At 33.7% G+C, this 26999-nt stretch overlaps 2 protein-coding genes and 1 pseudogene across 6 annotated transcripts; all 3 read left to right on the top strand.

Annotated features, from left to right (window-relative positions):
- The first annotated feature begins 3006 nt into the window (after window positions 1-3006).
- On the top strand, window positions 3007-6417 carry LOC147395022 (cytochrome P450 736A117-like; annotated as a pseudogene). The gene is made up of 2 exons (XR_015181323.1): window positions 3007-4123; window positions 5753-6417. The product of XR_015181323.1 is annotated as a cytochrome P450 736A117-like (transcript).
- Window positions 6418-13658: 7241 nt separating this feature from the next.
- On the top strand, window positions 13659-18903 carry LOC147395021 (cytochrome P450 736A117-like). 4 transcript variants are annotated; one of them, XM_086454273.1, is made up of 4 exons: window positions 13659-13847; window positions 15115-15162; window positions 16154-16502; window positions 18248-18903. In XM_086454273.1, exons 1-4 carry the CDS (start codon window positions 13771-13773, stop codon window positions 18860-18862), a joined length of 1089 nt encoding a protein of 362 aa, XP_086310399.1. In that variant the 5' UTR covers window positions 13659-13770; the 3' UTR covers window positions 18863-18903. The 4 variants fall into 4 exon arrangements, with proteins under 4 accessions (XP_086310399.1, XP_086310397.1, XP_086310398.1 ...); XM_086454271.1 differs by having other exon boundaries at window positions 15686-16502; XM_086454272.1 differs by lacking the exon at window positions 15115-15162 and having other exon boundaries at window positions 13661-13847; window positions 15686-16502.
- A 2277-nt stretch (window positions 18904-21180) lies between these two features.
- On the top strand, window positions 21181-25572 carry LOC147395020 (cytochrome P450 736A117-like). Its single transcript, XM_086454850.1, has 2 exons — window positions 21181-22160; window positions 23987-25572. Exons 1-2 carry the CDS (start codon window positions 21234-21236, stop codon window positions 24599-24601), a joined length of 1542 nt encoding a protein of 513 aa, XP_086310976.1. The 5' UTR covers window positions 21181-21233; the 3' UTR covers window positions 24602-25572.
- Window positions 25573-26999: the final 1427 nt, after the last annotated feature.

Below are 26999 nucleotides of genomic sequence, written 5' to 3'. Positions count from 1 at the left end.
TAAAATAATGTGAATTACCTACAAATTTAACAAACAAAATCAAAAGAAAAAGTGGATTGAGATGTGAACAACCTAATCAAAAGGAAAAGTGGAGAGACCTTAATAGCACAGTTGTAAAGGAAGAAGAGAAAGAAAAAGTAGAAAAATTAAAAATAAGGATTTTAGGGTTTGTACAAAGAAGAGATAAATAATAGAAATCAGTATTTTGGGGAGGGTATTTTAGGTAAAAATAATAATTCAGAATTCAAAAGTTTCATCCAGCATCCCCCCATTGTTTAATCAAAAGTTTGAATTTTGGTTCCTAAAGCTAAAATCTAAAACGAAACAAACAGCAATAAAGCTTCTGAAGTCTGAATTTTAAAGATGGACCACATCTATTCAGACTTCAGAAGTGTTACCAAATACACACTTATACTTGGAGTTAGACTTCTTACTACAAAAGAATAAAATCATTTTTAGAAATACTACATAAGTGAGCCACTTACATAAGTTACAAGTCCAATCCAAATTACCTTGGACCGGCCCAACAATACACACACTTAGACCTAACCTAATTGATTTGAGTCATACTCCAACATAAAACACGTAAATCTCCCCCAAAATAAGAAACCCCCTTTAGATGTCGTTTGGGCTCAGACTTTTAATCCCATTTGATGTTATTTCTTTCTCCTGAGTGTGTATAATTCCGTCAAACTTCTAAAAAGATTTAGATGAGAAAAATCTATAAATAAGGGGTTACACAAAAGCCTGCAAGCAATTTTATATACTTTAATTAAATTATTGCTTTGCAAATCTATTCGTAAATCGAAAATAGAAAGGATAAAGGATATCAAGAAAATTAACCCGATGTAATCCCAAACATTATCTTTCTATCTTGTAACTTTCAACAAAAACATCAGAGTAGCAAAAATTCATCCAACTTTGGTGAAACAATCAGAGAAAATTCCCAGAGGTGGATTTGTCAAGAAGAAAAAGTCAATGAAGTTCTTTCGATCTGTTTTTTCTCCAGAATTAGGCGAATCTGATTATTTTGCAAGTAACTTCTTTGAGGTCCAACATTGTGTGATAATGACACGTGGGAAGGAATTAGTGAATCCTTTTATAAAAGCGAAAACAAAAACAAAGAAGCAAAGGAAAACATGTTATCCTCCCATCTTTTATTTCTCATCGTACATGTCATCGTCTCACTAACAATAGAAATCTAGAACAGCCTCTTTAGTTCTGTACAAGGTAGACTCAAATGACATGTGACGTAGGTAGTGACATAAGTTTATCGATTGAATCTATTTCTTTTTCTAAAATGCATACTGTTAGAAATGATATTGTTGCCTCCAAAGCTTGCCTCATCAACCATGTTCTCTGAACTACTTGTAACCTCCCCACATCAGCCATGTTTTGTAACTATTGTACATGTTCTGCAACTATTGTAACTTCTGTAACTCCTTGTAACTACCTATGTTTCCACTTTATAGAACTATTCTATTTAAAGGAATCTCAGAAAGACCAAAGTCAATTTTTGTCATTGAATCCATTGAGAATTTTTCATGGTATCAGAGCTATTCTAGGAAAACTCCTATCAATCTTGTTACCTTCAAACTATTCTTTCTAACATGCAATTTTTGGTCATTGAATCCTTTGGGAATTTATTACATACAATGAAAAATTAAGGGAAAATAATTTTCACTTCAATGCAAGTTTCTAATGTATATGGTTATTCACTTTGACTCAAACCAGTTTTCTACCCACTTTCCACACGTAAATGATTTTTCACCGCATGATGTTTTTCTCTCATCATTATCCCCAATCCTAAAACTAAAAGAGTCGGCAATGGTATGTGTTAAAACCATAGATTTTTCTCGGGATACATAATTGCAAGAATTGCAAATCGTCCATTTTTTTTGTAAATCAGTTTTGATGGGGTTAGAAGTTTTGGAATTGACTGATTTTTTGTAAGGTTGATCTTCTCATCATAGAGATCATCCTCACCAAAAATCAGCTCATTCCAAAACTTTTAACCCATATAAGACAAAATAATTCAACTATAATGTGGGTTGCTCTTATTAATTCATGGGGTGCTTTTATAATTATATTTAAAATGCTGGATGGTCCAACGAGTTACTAAAAGTCTAAAACACTAGACTGTCCAGTGACTTGATTAATTTTTCGTAATATTAAAAAATTAATTTTTTTTTTTTGTAAATATTTAAATACTAAAATATTTAACTCTCTTTTAGCAATTTTCCTTCATGGAATTAAAAGATTGTAACCATATAGAATGTAACCTTACAAATATATGTCCCACTCATGGTTTTTAAACTCAGTATCACGTCTCGTCTCGGTCAACTCTGATACCGAGTTGACTCGAATGATACGTCTCGTCTCGTTCGACATTGAGACAATGGTTTTTAACCATTTAAAAAATCTGAAAAATTTTAAAAAAAATCATAAATGATTTCTATTAAAAAAAATAAACCCAAAAATATATATAATTAAAAAAAAATCGATTTGGGGGTGAAAGAATAGAGGGTTGAGACTTTCACTCGTTTATCTCAGTTAACTCGGATGAGATTTTCAAAATCTCGTCCGATACGTCCTGTTTAACTCGTGAATTAATCATTTTCTGCGCTGTCTTATTTGTATCGCCCAACATATTAGAAAATATCGTCCGAGATGACTTACTTATCTCTCGATACGCGGTCATCTCAAAATACTTTGTGAGTTGGTCTCGTTCATATCCGATACCAAGTTAACTTGGGCGATATGTCTTGGTCTCAAACGAGTTTAAAAACCATGGTCCCACTTCGAATAGGTATTAACGATGCCGAGCTCCTTAAAAAGCAAAGTCTTCACACCCCCATATGTCACTCTTTGTCTTGTCATTTCTCTCATTTTTAACTTCCTATGTTGTGAGCTGGTGGAATCAAAAGAAAAGGTCACCACGTAACAAGCAAGAAATATTGCTAAACGACATTAATTAGCCTTGGGCCCACCGTCCAACAAGGATTTCTCTTGGACAAACCTGATCCAACGATCCTACACATTCCACGAGTAACCTTGTGTTCTTTGGTTATGGAGATGGTGAAAGTTTGAATTTTCAAATCATCACAGATGATGATGTCTCCCCATCCTTTCAACCTCACTTGAGCTCTATAAAGAGGTTCCTCAGGACTCCCCATGTTTCAAAGAGGAAAAAAATGTCTTCTAAACTTAAAGGCTTAACACAACAACTACCCTCACTTGATCTTCTTTCTCTCTCTCTTTCTTTTCTTGGTTTCCTTCTTGTATTCAAATTATTCTGTAGAGCTGGTACTAGAACACTAAAACTACCACCTTCACCTTCCAAACTCCCTATCATAGGGAACCTTCATCAACTAGGAACCCTTCCTCATCGTAATCTTAGATCGCTTTCTCAAAAACATGGCCCTCTCATGATCATTCACCTTTGTCAATCCCCAACTCTTGTGGTATCATCCGCTAATGCAGCTCGTGAGATCATGAAAACACATGATCTTGTCTTCTCGAGTAGGCCAAGTGTGAGCTTTGCCAAGCGACTTTTATATGATAAGGACATCGCTTTCGCGCCTTATGGTGAGTACTGGAGACAGATGCGCATGATTTGTATACTACAGCTTCTTAGTACCAAAAGGGTGCAATCATTTCGATCGGTAAGAGAAGAAGAGACGGTATTATTAATGATCAAAAAGATACGTCAATCGACTTTGGTGAATTTGAGTGAAATATTGATTTCCTTCACCCATGATATAATTTGTCGGGTTGCATTGGGAAGGAAGTACTGTGAGGAGGATATTGGGAGGAGGTTTAAGGACTTTGTGTATTTGCTTGGTGCTTTCAACATGGGAGACTTCATACCTTGGCTTGCTTGGGTGAACTATTTTAATGGTCTGAATGCAAGGGTGGAGAAGAACTTTAGAGAATTGGATTGTTTTCTGGAAGGAGTTATTGAAGAACATGTTCAAACTAGGAAGAGAAATGGCGGTGGTGGTGATGGACAGAATGGTTGTGAAGGCGTGGAAGACTTTGTGGACGTTTTGCTTGCATTTGAGAAGAATAGCTCAATTGGTATTCCCATTGAGAGAGAGAGAATATCAAAGCTGTTATCCTGGTAAGCTATGTTTTAAAACTCGTTGAGTCTACCCAAAACTCGGATAAGTTGATTTAACTCAATTGATTTTCGAGATGACTCGGTGCTGAAACTCATTTGACGTTTAACCAAATTTTTTCAAGTCATCTCGGAAATGCACCAAGTTCGATCATAAACTTGACTCCTGAGTTATGCGATCAAATTTTATAATTTTTTCCAAAAACAAATAAAATAGGCTAAAAGAATCATCCCATTACTCTAGGAGGCAACGAGGATAGATATTGAATGTGACTTGTCCATCACATAGACTCATTCAAGATCTAAGATGACTTCAATATTTTGAAAATATCTGTGCGTAAAAAAAACTAAGTATGTGTTTGGTAACTCTTCTGAAGTCTGAATGGAGGTGGTCCACCTTTTAAATTCAGACTTCAGAAGCTTTACTTTTATTTGTTCTGTTTCAAATTTTAGACCTAATAATTGAAATTCAAAAGTTTTAAAACAACTATGGGGGGGGGGGGAGACGCTGGATGAAACTTCCGAAGTTTCATTTCTATTTCTAGACTTTAGACTTCAGAAGTGTTACCGAACATAGCCTAAGTCGATTCAATTAGGTTTCCTATAGGGATAGACTACTTGATGATCACAATACGTCAATTGCAACCCACCTTAATATAATATAATTTATTTTTTAACTTTTCAAAAATTCCTACCAGTTGCACCTCTCCCTCATTGGAGTTGGAGTTGGAGTTGGTTACTCTTCTATCATCAACTTTTATGAGTAAAAGTCCGAATTCTCAAGAGTAAAAATTCTGCAAATCAGATAGGGCACTATACTCGTTGAGAGATGTTATGATTGACACGAAGTTTCAATACTGGATGAAACTTCCGAAGTTTCATTTCTATTTCTAGACTTTAGACTTCAGAAGTTTTACCGAACATAGCCTAAGTCGATTCAATTAGGTTTCCTATAGGGATAGACTACTTGATGATCACAATACGTCAATTGCAACCCACCTTAATATAATATAATTTATTTTTTAACTTTTCAAAAATTCCCACCAGTTGCACCTCTCCCTCATTGGAGTTGGAGTTGGAGTTGGTTACTCTTCTATCATCAACTTTTAGGAGTAAAAGTCCGAATTCTCAAGAGTAAAAATTCTGCAAATCAGATAGGGCACTATACTCGTTGAGAGATGTTATGATTGACACGAAAAAATTTAATTTCTCAATGAAATTATTCTTGAAAAAATGGATTTTCGAGAAAATTATGCATAGGTGTTTGATTGCACATATATGGGAAAATGTCGAAAGAGAACGAGTTGTTAGACTTGTGGGTGTGGTAACTCCACATGAATATAATTTATGCATAGGGTCAGATCAGATACTATATATTTCCCCACCTTAAAGAGAAAATATTGTTCTCTGGAAAAATTAATTGTCTTTCCTAAAATGTACGCCAAATCATTTTCCCACCCCTTTTCTCACATAATGACACAGATCCTAATGCATAAAGAATTAAATTTTTCGGGGAAAACTATTTGTTCTGCCCTTTTTTGGCACAATCATGCAAACCAAAATGTTTCACAGTATCGATCAATGAATGTGTAGTTAAATCTTAAACATTCTTATTTTCATCTACTTTTGTAGGATATGTTTGCTGCTGGAAGTGATACATCACATACAATCCTAGAATGGGTGATGGCAGAACTTATGAGACACCCAAAGATTATGAAGGAAGTACAAGAGGAGATAAGGGAGATAATTGGTACAAAGCCATACATCACCGAGGACGATCTGGCCAAGATGCACTACTTACATTTGGTGATCAAGGAGACTCTAAGATTACATCCTCCGCTTCCTTTACTAGTTCCGCGAGAATCAATCCAAAACTTTAAACTACAAGAGTATGACATTCCTGCCAAAACTAGAGTTTTCATCAATGTTTGGGCTATCGGAATGGATCCTGTAACATGGGAACAACCTGAGGAGTTTCAACCGAAGAGGTTCTTGAGTACCTCTATAGATTACTTAGGACACAATTTCGAGTTGATTCCATTTGGGGCGGGAAGAAGAGGGTGCCCTGGAATTCTTTTTGCAATTGCTAATACTGAAATTGCATTAGCTAATCTTCTATACCAATTTAACTGGAGTTTGCCCGAGGGAGTAAGTGCCGAGGATTTTGACATGGATGAATGCTCAGGCATAACTGTCCACAAGAAATCTCCTCTTCTTCTTGTTGCAACTCCACATCACTCTTACTAAAGCATTGATGATCACATATAACCTTAAACCTTAAAAATTGATGATCCTTCAAGTCTTTTTATTAGTATTGGAACTTAATTTTAATGTTCAATAAGTAATGAAGTTTGATTAATTAGATATAAACCTTACAAATGTCATATTGAAGCATGGTTTATGTACTTACATATTTCAAAAGAGCTATTGTTATTGATTTGGTGCGACGTTATTATTTACTTAAATTAACCACCCATTGTTGGGCTAAAATCCATATCTCAGTTGGTTGACATATTTTTTATTTATTTACAAAATCTAAATATTTACCTTCGCGCCATCTTTCAACTCTACCATGACAAGTTTTTAGTTTATGTATTTCTCTGAAATATTTGCCTTCAACTTCCAAACCCTAGCTTCTTCTTCAGGTCTTCCAATTTACATTTTTTTATTATATTATTTTCTAATTTACACACAAATCGTCTGCATTGATGAAACATGATTCATGACACACATGAAAGAACCACTTAAGTACACTAAAACAAAATAGTCACCATCAATGTCATGTAAGCAATGTAGGTGATTCATACACCCTTATCCTCTTACCATGTTCTTATATTATATGGATAAGCTCTTAATGTAAGGAAGATAGTTGCATGGGTGTATGACATAGGTTTAGACAGAAGTGAATGAAGCAATGAGGTCCATTCAATATTCACCCAAATTTTCAGACGAGGATGGAAAAAACTTTGAAGTGGACTGCCCGCTTCAAAATTTTGGTAGAACCCTCTTATTTGGATTACACGTGGCATATCCAAGGAGGTACCCCATATCCAAGGAGGTACAAATATTGATTAAAAAATAGGGGTGCAAAATAAATACAAAAGCCACGTGTCATTGGCAAAGAGGGTTCTACCGAAATTTTGAAGCAGGCTGCCCTCTTCAAAACAAGGATTGATGCTGTTGCATTGAATTTACAGTTGTGGATGATTTATTTAGTTGACCATTTCCTAATTTGGCCGCACTTGCAATGCACGTGATGCTACACTCGAACAATGCAAAAGTACCTTATCAAAATTGCTAAATAGTTGCCTTAATTATGAACTAAAATATTTTTGGATTTTATTTTAATCATAATAAATCATTTTTGAAGAATATTATAAGAATTTTACATATACATAAACTTGTGCTTTACTAGAAATAGTCAATAATGGTGACAATTGCTAAATCTTTTGAAGATCTTTAATTTCCAGTTAATACCCATCTAATGAGATTAAGGACGTGTTTGATTGCTGGAGTGAAAAATCATTTTTCCCCATTTGTTGAGAGTTTGATTTGCTCAAAAAAATTGATTTTTTTCGATCATGAGAAAAATGATTTCCATGGAGCAAGAAAATTTTGACCATTGTCCAATTCCAACCAGTATTAAATTGGAATATGAATTTCATATTTATTAGGGTGGTAATGAGGTGAAAATGAGTTATTCACAATTGCGGTTCACTGTTCATTTTAATTACCAAAACGTGAATGATCACGTTTTCATTATAAAAAAATTCAGATGGTAATGAATTTGGGTTTTAAAGTAATTATTTCTCACTTTCCGATAATCACTTTAAACCTGTTAAATAGTCACTCACTTTAAAACCCTTTGAATTTGCTATCATTCACGTTTTGGTAATTAAAAGGAACTGTGAGCCAGAATTGTAAATTCGTCAAAAGTTGATCACTTTTTATCCCTATTTATTAAGGTGATAATATATTGGGCCAAACCAAATCCAAACCTAGACCACCAAGGGTCAGATTCAATTTGGCCCCATAAGGCCATGACTATGACATTAGAGTTATGAAACCTCTTTGTCTCATTTGCACTTTTGGGGAAGATTAGTTGGACTTTCGATCCATATGGGACCAGAGACGTAAGCTTCTTGGTTTCTTCATTCAAGCCACTTTACTTGACTTGTCAAATGGACGTTTCTACAAAAAAAAAAAGAAAATTTTGTCCAAGCAACATTATTTTTCCTTTGTGGTTCGTTTTTCTTTTTTAATACTTTTCTGCTTTTTATTTTATCATAATAAATGAAATATAGAATAATATAGCATGTAATCTATACTGCTTTAAATAGAAACCTTGACTTGGTCTCCTCACTTGTCTATAACTCTACATTAGTAGAAGGCCCAGGAAAAAAAAATGAAAATGACAATGATATGTAACAGGACATTAGAAAACTTAAATTAATCTATCTACCCATCGGCCAGACTAATTGGGCCAAGTAACTGACCTCTTAGAACATCATATCTCATCCAAATTCCCTAAAAGAAAGATTATTAATCTTGATAGATAGGTTTAAAAATTCAAAGGAGGTTGGATTTAACATGAGAGAGACGGGCAACAAGAAGAGAATTAGAAAGAAATAAGAAAATTTAAAAGATTCTATGGGAGATGGAGTGCAAGAATTATAAGGTTTCATATGAGTATATTTTGTTATTCTGAGATGTAAGACCATTGTAATTAAAACATGTTTATGTTAGCCTAAGATAAAGGAAAGGTTCAAGGTTACTTATATAATTCTTTTAAAAAAAGTAATTAATATGAATTTAGCTAAATAGTATATCCACCCTTCTCTTATTTTGATTGGAAAGGTCGATAAGAAAATGAATTGTGATGTTCTATATTTTAACCACTAAAAAACATATGTATGGTACCAATTAATGATATAGCTTTACTAATTACGACAATCTTATAATTTATAAAAGTAGAACTCGAATACCTTTTGATTTGTTGTATTAAATAAACAATATAAATTCATATATAAAATTGGATTTAATAAAACTCTAAAGGTAGTTTGCTTCGAATCCAATAACGTTAGACGTGGCGTCCAAAAGAGCCGCAGTTTGATGATCTTTGTCTAGCTGAGGTGGTCTAAAGATTCAACGTAAATAAGGACTATGAAAGTGAATGATAATGGCAACTTGTGCACTCCAACAAGTGGAAGTAAAAGTGGGAATTTATAGCCATGAATTGCTTTGCACCTTTTCTTTTTTTCTTTTTTTGTTTTTTTGAACGAGAGCGATGGACCGTAACTTACATAGAATTTTTCATCCATTGGTTTGACTTCAAGAAGCATATCGATCTCAATCGAATTAGAGATATATAGCGAAAGAGTCCATGATTTGAATTTTGATCTTTGTTGGGATCCCTTTAATAAAAGAGAGATTTAGTCGGCATACTTAACTGTTGCACTTTTATTACAAAATCTCCCTTGGAGTTCTGATAACTCCAAGGGAACTTTGCTTTATGAAGTTTGTTACCCACCAAATATCACTTTATGATCAAATTCGTTACCAAGCAAATACTAAAGAGGGAATCCATGTCATAAATTTCAAATTTATGTTGTTAATTTGTTACTGACATACTTTGGAGTCGATTCTAACCATGTCAATTTGTAGCAAGCAAAAACAATATATGATGTACAAAATTATAAAGGAAAAAAATTCTAAGAACTTTAAAAGAAGAATTTATTTTAACCGTTGAAATTTAGTTTTAAATTTGGGTGTTTGATTGCCATCCATTTTCTACATATAAGATCAAAAAGATTTTTTTTTTCTTTTTTTTTTTTTTTTTTTTTTTTTTTCAAATATGTGTTTCTCCATGATATCTAGAAATATGTGTTGTTGGATTGCTAATTCGATTATCGATGTGGGCCCAACGACCCTTAGTAAATTGAAATCTTATCAAGTTAGTCATGGTAGTTGGATTCATAAAGTAAGGTTATCCATAAATTAAGTGAGTTTTTGTAATAAAATTGCCTTAATAAAAATACCTAACAGTTGGTAGGCGTTACCGTTATAGTCTTTTTTTATTTTTCACATCTCAATCATGAGAGAGGTCTAGGAATTGAATATAACGGTGCTGGTAGGTATTGTGGTTACAACTATTTTAATGAAGAGTAATGATAATCCAACAACTGCACGCGGCATACTCAAAATACTCTCGTGACATGGGATGTGTCAAAACCATAGTTTTTTTCATTGAGATACACAACTGCACTCCATGCATAAAGTTTATGATTCTAGCACATGTCACGTCAATAGAGTATTTTGAGTAGAATTGTGATAAAATGGCTCCCCCACATGACATACTCAACCGACTCTCCTGACGTGATGTGTGCTAGAATTGTAGATACACAATTGCACGTATACTCTTTAGAGTATGCCATGTGGGGGAGTCCAATTATCACGACTCTTTTATGAAATCGATGAAAGTTAACGAAATGGGTTCCCGAAATAAATGTGGAATTAAATAATTCAAAATATATTACTTGATTGACTACTAAAAATTAAAATTTATTTTAGATAATACTAGTTCATATAAATATTAGGAAAGATAAAATTAAAATAAATATATTCAAGAAAATACATAAATAACTCCAAATAAACGATGATAACTTGACATAAGATTGATTATGGTCCTAACTAGGAAAAATATTTAAGTTAAATATCTTTAAAGACCGATAGAAAAATCCAAAAGAACATAGCAAAAACATTAAAAACAAACATGAACTTATTTCTATAATAGAAAACTTAGCTTTGGACATGGTATATTTATGGAGGAGCATAATTTGTTTAGTCGACCCCAAATCTTTGGATTAAAACTTTGTTGTTATTATTGTTCTAAATAACAATACTATTTGACCAATTAATTCTCAACCATACCAAAGCTTGATTCTTGACAAAGATGAAGCATCGATCAATCAAACCAAATTACTAGGAGTTGGGTGCCTAATAGTTCCTATCGGATGCCACAACTACAAATGAGATTAGCGAGTCTAGACCATCACTATCCTCCAAGTGAACAAGACACCATGGGCAAATTGACAACGAGTAGGACGATATGACTGAAAATTGGTTGTGGCCTTGAGTTGACACAACTTCCATGATCGACGGTGCTAAACATTCAAAAACAGACACGTATCAACATCTTTGTAGGTATTATAACCTAGATGCCATGCAATAGGATCAAGGATTTAAAAATCTATGTATATTATGTATGTATAGAACCCAAAAGAAAGCACGTGCATATAATTCTATCTAAAAAAAATTATACTTTATCGAAAAAACTAACTTAATCATCAGAACGGATGCACAAGATTCTGGAGACCCAGAAGTAAAAGCAATCATCATCAACAACAAAGGATCCAATCGTCAATATTATGATTAGATTTTCTACGGTTGAGAAGAAAGGATGTTTCATAGGGATTACATTTTCTAGTCTGAAACACAAAATTTCCAACTAATTTTATCTAACAGTAAAGTGACTGGACCAAAAGTTTTGGTCCCACCTAGTTCAACTTTTATCCACAAATAAATGAATTTTTGGCTCAGCTCTTGGTGCACCTATAACACATGAAAACGATCTGATAAGTAAAATTTTGCAATGGTCCCCTAAGATCCAAATGTTAGAAATTATTTACCCAAGAAAATTATCTGAATTTACCAATCAGGCTTATGGCATTGTTTGACCTGATCCCACAGTTTATATATATATATAAGTCAATGAAAAAAAAATTTGGACCGTGAACACTTGGAGACATCTTGACATGGTGGCGTGAGTATGCCCATACTCATAATAAATGCATTTCTTTGAGATACGAGTAAAATACATCTATGGACATATATGCACCACCACGCCAAGATACCCCCTAATGTCGCTTAATGAGGTCACTTCAACATTAATCTTTGGTCTCTGGATAATATTGTTGACTTAGGATCTACACCGTTGGATGATCCTATATGGTTGATCCAGTCAAACAAAAATTCATAACATGACATGCATGCATGCATGTCATAGTTCAGTAGTGTCGTTAGGTGATAGATACATCCATCCCATCATGAAGTGGCATTGACTGAGTTCCACTTCTACCACTATCTCTTCCGTGACTCCGTCTACTGTGAGTTGTCGCCAAATAAAAATATCCGTGTCAAAAGTTTGATGAAGCAGTCAAAAATATCAAGCTAACTAATACAATAATCACTTTATCAATCTAATCATTTTAATATTTAGCGAATTTTATCACTAATTCCTACAATCAAACATGAAAGACAAAACAAATATTTTTAAAAACTCGATAATAAATTTAAGTAAATCAAAGAAATGATTAATGTCTACCGACTCCTATGAATTTGACTAGCTCTAAAGCAACGGACCACAGAATTGAATTTAAAGAGCAAATCCAAAGGTGAACCTAAGATTTTTTTTCCTTGTGTAAGGTAAAATTTTAACATGGGATATTATTAATATAAAAAAAAAATTTAATTATTATTAACTCTTTTAAAATTTAAAAATATTTTGTAAGGGGATAAATTCAAGATCTTGAATATTTTAAATTTATAAGTGCTTCAAAGTTTACAAATTTTTATGGGGGTGAAATCCTTTAAAGATGTTTAAAAAATTTAATTTATGAATAATTCTTTCAAAATTAAAAAAAAATTTCAGGGGACAAAGTCTTTAAGAATAAATTATTTTTATTAACTCTTTTAAAATTTAAAAATATTTTGTGAGGGGACAAATTCAAGATCTTGAATATTTTAAATTTATAAGTGCTTCAAAGTTTACAAATTTTTATGGGGGTGAAGTCCTTTAAAGATGTTTAAAAATTTTAATTTATGAATAACTCCTTCAAAGTAATAAAAAAAAAAAAAATTCAGGGGACAAAATCTTTAAGAATAAATTATTTTTAAGTAACTTCTTCAAGTTTCGAAAATTCTCATGTAGACAATTGCCCTCACCGTAAATCTACCCTGAGCAAATTGATAAACTAAATAACATAACTTCCAACAAGTCTTAGTGAATTTTTTTTTTTTTTTTTTTTTTTTTGAGTTGTGAGTTTTTGACACCTCTAATATGACATGAGTTAAAATTATAGATTTTTTTATCCTTGGGATACACAACTGTACATCTCCATAAATATGTGCAATTGTATATCTCAAGTAAAGAATCTATGATTTTGGCACATGCCATGTCAAATCGTGTGTCAAAGGAGGGGCATCAGAAAGTCATTGTTTTTTTTTTTTAAACCCTTGTAATTATACAAGTTAAAATAAAAGTGAGGTGATTTTTAAACGTTGATTTTTATGTATTGGAGAATTTTTTTAATTCCAACAATCCGAAATCATCAATCATCCTTAATTTTGTCAATTGGTTTAACTCGTCAATCATCCATAGGTTTATTGTTAGTGGGCCCGGAGAGTAAGAAAATATCTTTATTAAAATTTTGATACAGATACTATTTATCATAGATTTTTTCCGTCTACGGTCAAAGACCAACTAACTAATCCCCTTAGTTTACAGAGCAACAAAGTCGTTAATTTGACTCAGTTCTGAATCACACTTCCCATCCATCACTCTTTCTTTATTTTTCTTCTACAAGCTTTGAATGTTTCTCTCTCTCTCTCTCTCCAGAGCAAGAAACAGAGCAAAAGCAATTATCTTTCCACAACTACTCTTCTTCAAGTAAGTTTATTCAACAAAAACACTCAAATTGTTCAAAACCGCTAAAAGACTTTCTGTTTTACACTTAAATTTTTTCTTTCTTGTTGTTGGCTTTTGTGGTTGGATCCTTCTCACACGAAAGCTCAGTTCTTAGTTTTACTGAGTCATACATAGTTGTGTTTGATTTTATCTTCCGTTTCTTATAGAAACAAATAAAAAAAAATAGAGAGTGAGTCAAGGTTCTAGGTGAAGTTTGAAGACAGACAAATTAAAGACCCTTTCAACTATTTTTCTAGAAACCCTAATTTACCCATTCTACTATGCCCTTTTCTTCAACATGGGTTCCACTATATTTGTAGAATCTCAATTGGGTTATTGAGAACGATGTTTGGGCAAGAAGAGAATGGCCGGAACTCGTTCGGTCCAACCCGGAAGACGTACTTGCGGTCGGTCTCTTGGTCCGACCGCTCTCCGTCTAGCCCAAACCCCAAGCAACAATCAAACGGTAAGGCGCGCTTATGTCTGCCACCCCTTCAGCCCCTTTCGATCTCCCGCAAGTGCGTCGAGGAGTGGCCAAAGGCCGGGTCGGATGATTTAGGAGAATGGCCTAATCATCCCCCTACACCTGGAGCGAGACCCGGATCTATTAAACCCATTGAGAATTCGAACTCGGAACGTCCACCACCGAGAGAATTCCAGCTTAAAAAGGACAAGCTTGCTTTTTTCGATAAGGAATGTTCGATAATTGTCGATCATATATATCTAGGAAGCAAAGCGGTTGCCAAAAATCGGGATTATGTTTCATTTTTAAGTGGAAGGTTTTTTTTTTTTTTTCAATCCATTTAAAGGATTAAAGGTCATTGTAACAAGAAAAAATAATAATAACAGAAGATAATTTGGGGGAAAGGGTAGATGGAAAATGAGTAGCCAAATAGGGAATGTAATCATGCAATATTGGACTACGAATTATAGTGGAATGTCTCTTTGAATCCTTGAGTGTAGATATCTTTGCCGAACCATGTTAAAACTCTTGTATTCTCTCTTTAAAATTTTTTTTGTATTATATAATACAGTTTGTATGTGAGATCGAATTACATCTACACTATTACATAAACGAATGGGTAAATTTGACGTCAAGTTCCAAAAATTTTTACTAAAGTCAAGGAAATTCAATGGACCTTAGCATTGAATGTAGACCTTTTTTGCATGTAGTGACACCCATCCTACTAAAGACAGAAGAAAATGTGTGATGATCAAGGTTTGACCAAAGGGAAGATTTCTTCTACAGGTCTATTATTATTATTCTTGATTCAATCACCGCAATCAATGGCAAAACGTACATCTAATCTTTCTTTAATTCAATAAAAGCATTGACGTAATCTTTTTAGTGGTATTGGATTCAACAACCATACAAAGAGGTATCGAGATAATGGATAAAATTATTTTCCACATTGTATAGACATGATTCGTGATATCAGAAAGTAATTTAAGTCATGTGGTTAATGTAAAATCTTATCTTGATGGAGTCAATAAATTAAATTTATAAAAATTGTTTTCCCACAATCATTTTTTCAAGGAATTCATATTCCATGAAAACCAATTCCATGATGAATGTTTTGGTGGTCCAACAAAAGATAATTAATTTGTTGGTCCAACAAAAGATGATGTCTTCCTATCCTTCCAAAATCACTTGAGCTCTATAAAGAGTTTCCTCATCATGTCTCCCCATGTTTCAAAGAGGAAAAAAAAATGTCTTCAACACTTAAAGGGTTAGAACAACAACTACCCTCACTTGATCTTCTTTCTCTCTCATTATTTCTTTTCTTGGTTTTCCATCTTATATTCAAATTATTCTGCAGAGCTGGTACTAGAAATCTAAAACTACCAACTTCACCTTTCAAGCTCCCTATCATAGGGAACCTACATCAACTAGGAACCCTTCCTCATCGGAATCTTAGATCGCTTTCTCAAAAACATGGCCCTCTGATGATCATTCACCTTTTTCAAACCCCAACTCTTGTGGTATCATCTGCTAATGCAGCTCGTGAGATCATGAAAACCCATGATCTTGTCTTCTTGGGTAGGCCAAGCGTGAGCTTTGCCAAGCGACTTTTATACAATAAGGACATTGTTTTTGCGCCTTATGGTGAGTACTGGAGACAGATGCGCATGATTTGTATACTACAGCTTCTTAATACCAAAAGGGTGCGATCATTTCGATCAATAAGAGAAGAAGAGACAAAATTAATGATCGAAAAGATGCGTGGATCGACTTTTGTGAATTTGAGTGAAACATTGTTTTCCTTCGCCAATGATTTAATTTGTAGGATTGCATTGGGAAGGAAGTACTGTGAGGAGGATATTGGGAGGAGGTTGAAGGAGCTCGGGTATTTGCTTGGTGTTTTCAATGTGGGAGACTTCATACCATGGCTTGCTTGGGTGAACAATTTTAATGGTCTAAATGCAAGGGTGGAGAAGTGCTTTAGAGAAATGGATTGTTTTCTTGAAGGAGTAATTGAAGAACATGTTCAAAGTAGGACGAGAAATGGTGGCGGCCATGGTGGTCAGAATGGTTGTGAAGGTGTGGAGGACTTTGTGGACGTTATGCTTGCAATTGAGAAGGATAGCTCAATTGATATTCCCATTGAGAGAGAGAGTATCAAAGCTGTTATCCTGGTAAGCTCTGTTTTAAAACTCAGATAAGTTGGTTTAACTCAATTAAATTTCAAGATGACTCGGTGCTTAAACTCGTTTGAATCTGGAATAATGCTGAAGTGACCTCAAGATTGTACCTTAGATCGCACTTTCCTCACGTGGAAGTGTCTAGGAACCATAGGTGCTTTTCATCAGAATACAAGTGAAAAGCATCTACGATTCACAACAAGAAAGTGTGATATGAGGTACAATCTTGATGTAACTCCAGCATGACTTTATCCACTTAGCAAATAAAACTAAGTGGATTCAATTAGGTTTTGTATATGGACCGACTACTTGATGATCACAGGTTGAGCTGGAAATGTTTTGAAATATACCCAATGTCTGAATTGGTCTAATCCAAAAAAGAATGAAAAATCGGATTTGGATTGAAATTCGAGATCTAATACGATTTTTGATCGAATTCGGATGTACCCCAATCCACTTTGAAAAAATAGGAATATTTTTTTATTATTCATAATTTCATATAAATTCATATAGATAACATATTTTAGCCTTTTAGATTTCCCTCTATATTTGTAGTTGAAAAGTAGATTTAAAAATAATAATAAAAAATTTGAACATTGATAATTTGAAAATACATCATGTATTCAGATCAGATCGGTTTCAGATTAAGGATGAAATGGACCAGATTCGGTTTGCAGGTTTATTAGTCCGATCGGATTGGGGACAAGATTAAATTTTTTTTTGGATCGGTATTGGAGTGGTACTGATCCGGTACGGAATCGATCCATTGCTAACCCTAATCATTGGACATCAATTTCAACCCAACCTTAAAATAATATAAACTTTTTAAAAGTTCCTACCAATTGCCCCTCCCTATCTATTATAATTACACTAATCTCGAGAAATAAAAAAAAGATTTGAACTTTTAAAAGAGTGCAACTTCCGAATTATAGAAGGTAAAGTCGTGTTACACTGATTTAAGCTTTCAAAAGAATTTAACTGTTTTTTTTTAGTGCAATCATATTGAAGGCTTCTAGTCCAGGGATTTTTACCAAAGAGAGGGAGGTGGATACCAGTTTAGTACTTAGTACACAGTGATAGGAATCGACTTGAATTGGAAGAAAAAATTAAATTAGGGATTGACCAGCATTATTGATACATATTTGTTGTGCCAAGATCATTTCTTATTTGTCAGAGTTGGTTACTCCTCTATCATCAACTTTGAGGAGTAAAAGTCCATAGAGACTCAAATACTAACTTTCAAGAGTACAAATTCTACAAATCAAATAGCATAATATACCTGTTGAGAGATGTTGTGATTAATATTGATTACAAGAAACTTTTTCTCAATATAGATTATTTTCGAAAAAAATGAATTTTCAAGGAAAATATGCCTAGGTGTTTGATTTGCACATAGGAAACTATTGAGAGAGAGCTAGTTTTTAGACTAATGGGTGTGGTAATTCCACATGAACATCATTTGTGCATAAGGTTGGATCAGATAATATTTCCCCACCTTAAAGGGAAAATATTGATCTCTGGAACAATTAATTCATTGTTCTAAATGGTATGCAAAATCATTTTCCAACCCTTTTTCTTGCATAATGACACCGAACCTAATGCATAATGAATTGAAGTTTTCAGGGAAAACTATTTTTCTTCCCCCTTTTGGCACAATCATATAGACCCTAATGTTTAGCAATCTTCCTATCTGAATATGTAGTTTCTACTCAAATTTTTATTTTTATCTAATTTTGCAGGATATGTTTGCTGCTGGAACTGATACATCGCATACAGTCCTAGAATGGGCTATGGCGGAACTTATGAGACACCCGAAGATTATGAAGGAAGTACAAGAGGAGATAAGGGAGATTATTGGTACAAAACCATATATCACCGAGGACGATCTAGCCAAGATGCACTACTTACAATTGGTGATCAAGGAGACATTAAGATTACATCCTCCAGTGCCTTTACTAGTTCTGCGAGAATCAATCCAAAGCGTAAAACTACAAGAGTATGACATTCCTGCCAAAACTAGAGTTTTCATCAATGCTTGGGCTATCGGAATGGACCCCGTAACATGGGAACAACCCGAGGAGTTTAAACCGAAGAGGTTCTTGAGTACCTCTATAGATTACTCAGGACACGATTTCGAGTTGATTCCATTTGGGGCAGGAAGAAGAGGGTGCCCTGGAATGCACTTTGCAATTGCTAGTGCTGAAATTGCATTAGCTAATCTTCTATATCAATTTAACTGGACTTTGCCAGGGGGAGTAAGCCTGGAGGATTTTGACATGGCTGAATGCTCAGGCATAACAGTCCACAAGAAATCTCCTCTTCTTCTTGTTGCAACTCCTCATCACTGTGAATAAAGCATTGATTATCACATATAACCTTGAAAATATTTGGTTTAGAGGGTGATACCTTCAAGTCTCTTTATGGTACTGGAACATAATTTTAATGTTCAATAAGTAATGAAATTTGGTTTACTAGATTTATGTAGTATTGAAGCATGGTTTATATACTTTTATATTTCGAAAGGGCTATTGTTTGGGTTTTGATCATGGACGCCATTCGTTATTATTTACTTTACTTTACCACCCATTTTGGGCTTAAACCCATGTCTCAGTATTAAAGCAAACCTTGAGGTTGTGGGTTAAAATCCAGCTTACCCACAAAAAAAAAAAAAAAGAAAAAAAAAAACAAGAGAGTGAGAGTCGTGCGGGAGAGACCTCAAGATGGTACTTCATATCACACATCTTGACGTGGTGTGTAGGAATCATAGATTCTTTCTGACTCGTATCTCGATGAAAATATTTGTGGTTCCTGCATATTTTCACATAAGGTACAATCTTGAGGTCATTTCAGGATTATTAGAAAAAAAAAAAAAAAAAGGAAACTTGGATCAGAATTGGTAAGAGCTCTTAATTGGGTGTGGCCAAATGAGCTAACCCAATTAACCTCAAAGAAAACTTTATTTATTTATAAAATCCTTGAAGAACATTAATAAATCAAAATATTTAGATAAAACAAATATGAAAATCTTCTATTTTTTCTTTTTTATATTTTTCAAATTTCAATAAGTAAATTTATACGGATATTCATAATTTTACGTTAGTTAAAAATTCTAAAAAATACATATATTTTATTATCTAAGAACCTAATAAAATACATGATTCAGATTGGTGTTAAAAGAAATCAAAATTTTGAGTTTATTTTAAGATTTCCTTAAAACACTACAAAAAAAAAAAAAATATATATATATATATATATATATTTACAGCTTCTTATCTGTTTTATAATTTAATAACAACGTTTCTTTAAAATAAAATAAAAAACCATTTAAAAATGAGTCATTACAAATCCACATCTCCCAACTTATGCAGTAAAAAAAGAAACCCTTTCCTTACCAACTGAGTAAGATTTTAAATCTTACAATGGGTTGTTGGGCTCAAATGGATTACCAAATTGGCAATCCAAACACTACAACCCTCTAGATTTTCATGGAAAAATTCACATCAAACAAGAAAAACAAATTTTTTTTTTTTTTTTTTGAGGGGGGGGGGGGCATGTTCCAAGGTTTTGAAAATGAATTGCTACCAAACTCCCAAACTTAAAATTAAAATTCTAACAATGAAAATAAGGGATTTTATTTTTATTAAAAGTTCATAGAATCTTGTCCTCTACATCCTTTTGGCATTGGATTATGTTTTTGGGTGCCAGAAGGTGAGCTCAATGATTGTCCTCTAACAATGAAAGTATGATTTGAAATCTTACTAAGTTAGCAAAGGTAGATTTACTTAAAAAGAAAAAAAAAAATTTTGAGTTGTAATAAGTTGAGTTTACATTCAAATTTACGAACAAATTTTAATAAATTTCATCGGTTCAACCATTTTTTACAAAAACTTGTCGGTCCTTAACTACATTACAGTTTTCAATGAGCCAGATCGATAATTCTACCCCATGATGTTATTCTCTCATCATTAACCCTAATCCTAAAACTAAACGAGTAAGCGATTTTCTAACTCCCGTCCATACTTTCTTGACGTGGCATGTGTTAGAACCATAAATTTTTCTGTTGGGAAATATAATTGCAATAATCATAAATTATTCATATTTTTGTAAACCAATTTTGATGGGGTTAGAAGTTTCGGAATAGACTGATTTTTTAATAAGGTTGATCTCCTCATAAATATCATCCTCACTAAAAATCAGTTCATTCCAAAACTTTTAACTCATATAAGACAACAATTTGGCAATGGTGCGGACTGCCCTTATAAATTTGTAGGTGATTTTATAATTACATTTAAAACGCTGGACGGTCCAGCGAGTAATTAAAAGTCTAAAACGCTAAACTATCCCGCAACTTCGAATCGGTATCAACGGTGCCGACCTCCTTAAAAAGCAAAGTCTTCACACCCCCATATGTCACCCTTTGTCGTGTCATTTCTCTCATTTTTAACTTATGTTGTGAGGTGGAATCAAAAGCAAAGGTCACCACGTAACAAGCAAGGAAATATTGCAAAACGACATTAATTAGCCTTGGGCCCACCGTCAACAAGGATATCTCTTGGACAAACCTGATCCAACGATCCTACACATTCCACGAGTAACCTTGTGTTCTTTGGTTATGGAGATTGATATATGGTGAAAGTTAGAATTTTCAAATCATCACAAATGATGATGTCTCCCCATCCTTTCAACCTCACTTGAGCTCTATAAAGAGGTTCCTCAGGACTCCCCATGTTTCAAAGAGGAAAAAAACATGTAGAACAGCAACTACACTCACTTGATCTTCTTTCTCTCTCTCTTTCTTTTCTTGGTTTCCTTCTTATATTCAAATTATTCTCTAGAGCTGGTACTAGAAAACTAAAACTACCGCCTTCACCTTCCAAACTACCTATCATAGGGAACCTTCATCAACTAGGAACCCTTCCTCATCGTAATCTTAGATTGCTTTCTCAAAAACATGGCCCTCTCATGATCATTCACCTTTGTCAATCCCCAACTCTTGTGGTATCATCTGCTAATGCAGCTCGTGAGATCATGAAAACACATGATCTTGTCTTCTCGAGTAGGCCAAGTGCGAGCTTTGCCAAGCGACTTTTATACGATAAGGACATCGCTTTCGCGCCATATGGTGAGTACTGGAGACAGATGCGCATGATTTGTATACTACAGCTTCTTAGTACCAAAAGGGTGCAATCATTTCGATCGGTAAGAGAAGAAGAGACGGTATTAATGATCGAAAAGATACGTCAATCGACTTTGGTGAATTTGAGTGAAATATTGATTTCCTTCACCCATGATATAATTTGTAGGGTTGCATTGGGAAGGAAGTACTGTGAGGAGGATATTGGGAGGAGGTTTAAGGAGTTTGTGTATTTGCTTGGTGTTTTCAATGTGGGAGACTTCATACCTTGGCTTGCTTGGGTGAACTATTTTAATGGTCTGAATGCAAGGGTGGAGAAGAACTTTAGAGAATTGGATTGTTTTCTGGAAGGAGTTATTGAAGAACATGTTCAAACTAGGAAGACAAATGGCAGTGGTGGTGGTGGACAGAATGGTTGTGAAGGTGTGGAAGACTTTGTGGACGTTATGCTTGCATTTGAGAAGGATAGCTCAATTGGTATTCCCATTGAGAGAGAGAGTATCAAAGCTGTTATCCTGGTAAGCTATGTTTTAAAACTCGTTGAGTCTACCCAAAACTCGGATAAGTTGATTTAACTCAATTGATTTTCGAGATGACTCGGTGCTCAAACTTGTTTGACATTTAACCAAGTTGAATCATAAGCCCGACTCGTCAGTTATGCGATGAAATTTTATAGTTTTTTCCAAAAACAAATAAAATAGACTAAAATAGTCATCCCATTACTCTAGGAGGCAATGCGGCGAGATATTGAATGTGACTTGTCCATCACATAGACTCATTCAAGATCTAAGATGACTTCAATATTTTGAAAATATTTGTGGAGTAAATAAAACAAAGTGTGTGTTTGGTAACTCTTTTGAAGTTCGAATGGAGGTGGTCCACCTTTTTAATTCAAGCTTCAAAAGTTTTATTTCTATATGTTTTATTTCAGATTTTAGACTTCATAATTGAAATTCAAAAGTTTTGAAACAACTATGGGGGAGACGCTTCAATTTTCAGACTTCAGATATTTCCAGACTTCAGACTTCGAAAGTGTTACCAAACATAGCCTAAGTCAATTCAATTAGGTTTTGTACAAGGATAGACTACTTGATGATCACAAGACGTAAGTTGCACCCCACCTTAATATAATATAATTTATTTTTTAACTTTTTAAAAATTCCTATTAGTTGCACCTCTCCGTCTATTTTTATTGCACCAGTCTCAAGAAACAAAAAGGAAGATTTAAACTTTAAAAATGGTACAGCTTTCAAATTAAAGAAGGTAAAGTCGTGTTACTCTAATTTAAGCTTTCAAAAGAATTGAAAGTGGAATTGTTTTTTCTTAGCACAATCATATTAAGGGGTTCAAGGGGGATTTTTAGTGTAGAGAAGGGATTACCCATGTGATGGGAATTATAAAAAAAAAAAAAAGTTAAGGGATCAAGTAGCACTATTGATACATCCTAGAAAAAAAGACTTTGGACATCATTTTTAAATTATGTTTATAAGAAAAAGTATTGTAGATAGGGGTGATGTCTATTCTTCAGATGAAAAAGTGCATGCAAAGGGTGATTTTTAGACACCAATTTTTCCAAAACCAATGTTTAAAGATCAAACATAAACCAATGTCTAAATTCCCATAATTTTTCACACGAAACCCCTGAAAAATGCACTTAATTTAAATTTTAAAAACTAATGTTTATTTAAAAGAAGGTGATGTCTAATTATTTTTTTATTTTATTTTATTTTTTTTGTAGTAGCAGTTGCGATCATTTTGTTTTTGTTTTCGTTGGAGTTGGAGTTGGTTACTCTTCTATCATCAACTTTTAGGAGTAAGAGTCCATAGACTACTTCTCAAAGTCGAATTCTCAAGAGTACAAATTCTGCAAATCAAATAGGGGGTTGAGAAATGTTATGATTGACATGAAAAAATTTAATTTCTCAATGAAATTATTCTTGAAAAAATGGATTTTCAAGGAAATTATGCATAGGTGTTTGATTGCACATATATAGGAAAATGTCGAGAGAGAGCGAGTTGTTAGACTTGTGGTGTGGTAACTCCACATGAATATCATTTGTGCATAGGATCGGATCAGATAATATATATTTTCCCCGCCTTAAAGAGAAAATATTGTTCTCTGGAAAAATTAATTTTCCTTCCCAAAATGTATACCAAATCATTTTCCCAACCCTTTTCTCGCATAATGATACAGACCCTAATGCATAATGAATTACAATTTTCAGGGAAAACTATTTGTTCCGCCCTTTTTTGGCACAATCATGCAAACCCTAATGTTTCAGAGTATCTATCAATGAATGTGTAGTTAAATCTTAAACATTCTTATTTTCATCTACTTTTGTAGGATATGTTTGCTGCTGGAACTGATACATCACATACAATCCTCGAATGGGCGGTGGCAGAACTTATGAGACACCCAAAGATTATGAAAGAAGTACAACAGGAGATAAGGGAGATAATTGGTACAAAGCCATACATCACCGAGGACGATCTGGCCAAGATGCACTACTTACAATTGGTGATCAAGGAGACTCTAAGATTACATCCTCCGCTTCCTTTACTAGTTCCGCGAGAATCAATCCAAAACGTTAAACTACAAGAGTATGACATTCCTGCCAAAACTAGAGTTTTCATCAATGTTTGGGCTATCGGAATGGATCCCGTAACATGGGAACAACCTGAGGAGTTTCTACCTAAGAGGTTCTTGAGTACCACTATAGATTACTTAGGACACAATTTCGAGTTGATTCCATTTGGGGCGGGAAGAAGAGGGTGCCCTGGAATTCTCTTTGCAATTGCTAATACTGAAATTGCATTAGCTAATCTTCTATACCAATTTAACTGGAGTTTGCCCAAGGGAGTAAGCGCGGAGGATTTTGACATGGATGAATGCTCAGGCATAACAGTCCACAAGAAATCTCCTCTTCTTCTTGTTGCAACTCCACATCACTCTTACTAAAGTATTGATGATCACATATAACCTTAAACCTTAAAAATATTTGGTTTAGAGGGTGATCCTTCAAGTCTTTTTATTAGTATTGGAACTTAATTTTAATGTTCAATTAGTAATGAAGTTTGGTTAATTAGATACATATAAACCTTACAAATGTCATATTGAAGCATGGTTTATGTACTTTCATATTTCAAAAGAGCTATTGTTATTGATTTGGTGCGATGTTATTATTTACTTAAATTAACCAACCATTGTTGGGCTAAAATCCATATCTCAGTTGGTTAACATATTTTTTATTTATTTACAAAATCTAAATATTTACCTTCGCCATCTTTCAACTCTACCATGACAAGTTTTAAATTTATGTTTTTCTCTGAAATATTTGCCTTCAACTTCCAAACCCTAGCTTCTTCTTCAACTCTTCCAATTTACACTTTTTTATTATATTATTTTCTAATTTACACACAAATCGTCTGCATTGATGAAGCATGATTCATGACACACATGAAAGAACCACTTAAGTACACTAAAACAAAATGTGTAGGTGACTCATACACCCTTATCCTCTTACCATGTTCTTATATTGTATGGATAAGCTCTCTTAGTGTAAGGAAGGTAGTTGCATGGGAGTATGACATAGGTTTAGACAGAAGTGAATGAAGGAATGAGGTCCATTCAATATTCACCCAAAATTTTCAGACAAGGATGGAAAAAACTTTGAAGTGGACTGCCCGCGTCAGCTTCAAAATTTTGGTAGAACCCTCTTATTTGGATTACACGTGGCATATCCAAGGAGGTACCCCAAATATTGATTAAAAAAATAGGGGTGCAAAATAAATACAAAAGCCACGTGTCATTTGGCAAAGAGGGTTCTACCGAAATTTTGAAGCAGGCTGCCCTCTTCAAAACAAGGATTGATGCTGTTGCATTGAATTTACAGTTGTGGATGATTTATTTAGTTGACCATTTCCTAATTTGGCCACACTTGCAATGCACGTGATGCTACACTCGAACAATGCAAAAGTACCTTATCAAAATTGCTAAATAGTTGCCTTGATTATGAATTAAAATATTTTTGGATTTTAATTTAATCATAATAAATCATTTTTGAAGAATATTATAAGAATTTTACATATACATAAACTTGTGCTTTACTAGAAATAGTCAATAATGGTGACAATTGCTAAATCTTTTGAAGATCTTTCATTTCCAGTTAATACCCATCTAATGAGATTAAGGACGTGTTTGATTGCTGGAGAGAAAAATCATTTTACCCCCATTTGTTGAGAGTTTGATTTGCTCAAAAAAATTGATTTTTTGCGATCATGAGAAAAATGATTTCCATGGAGCAAGAAAATTTTGACCATTGTCCAATTCCAACCAGTATTAAATTGGAATATGGATTTCATATTTATTAGGGTGGTAATGAGGTGAAAATGAGTTATTCACAATTGTGGTTCACTGTTCATTTTAATTACCAAAACGTGAATGATCATGTTTTCATTATAAAAAAATTCAGAATGGTAATGAATTTGGCAGTTTTAAAGTAACTATTTCCGATTAATCACTTTAAACCTGCGAAATAGTCATTTTAAACCTGTTAAATAATCACTTTAAAACCCTTTGAATTTGCTATCATTGGTTTTTCGGTAATTAAAAGGAACTGTGAGCCAGAATTGTAAATTCGTCAAAAGTTGATCACTTTTTATCCCTATTTATTAAGGGTAATAATATATTGGGCCAAACCAAATCCAAACCTAGACCACCAAGGGTCAGATTCAATTTGGCCCCATAAGGCCATGACTATGACATTAGAGTTATGAAACCAGCTCTTTGTCTCATTTGCACTTTTGGGGAAGATTAGTTGGACTTTCGATCCATATGGGACCAGAGACGTAAGCTTCTTGGTTTCTTCATTCAAGCCACTTTACTTGACTTGTCAAATGGACGTTTCTACCAACAAAAAAAAGAAAATTTTGTCCAGGCAACATTATTTTTCCTTTGTGGTTCATTTTTCTTTTTTAATACTTTTCTGCTTTTTATTTTATCATAATAAATGAAATATACAATAATATAGCATGTAAACTATACTGCTTTAAAAAGAAACCTTGACTTGGTCTCCTCACTTGTCTATAACTCTACATTAGTAGAAGGCACAGGAAAAAAAATTGAAAATGACAATGATATGTAACAGGACATTAGAAAACTTAAATTAATCTATCTACCCATCGGCCAGACTAATTGGGTCAAAGTAACTGACCTCTTAGAACATCATATCTCATCCAAATTCCCTAGAAAGAAGATTATTAATCTTGATAGATAGGTTTAAAAATTCAAAGGAGGTTGGATTTAACATGAGAGAGACGGGCAACAAAATGAGAATTAGAAAGAAATATGTAAATTT

The sequence above is a fragment of the Akebia trifoliata genome, chromosome 9 (assembly GCF_017979445.1).
Source record: "Akebia trifoliata isolate Shusen 1 chromosome 9, ASM1797944v1, whole genome shotgun sequence".
NCBI classification, from domain to species: Eukaryota; Viridiplantae; Streptophyta; class Magnoliopsida; order Ranunculales; family Lardizabalaceae; genus Akebia; species Akebia trifoliata.
This window is presented reverse-complemented; position numbering and strand designations above follow the sequence as displayed.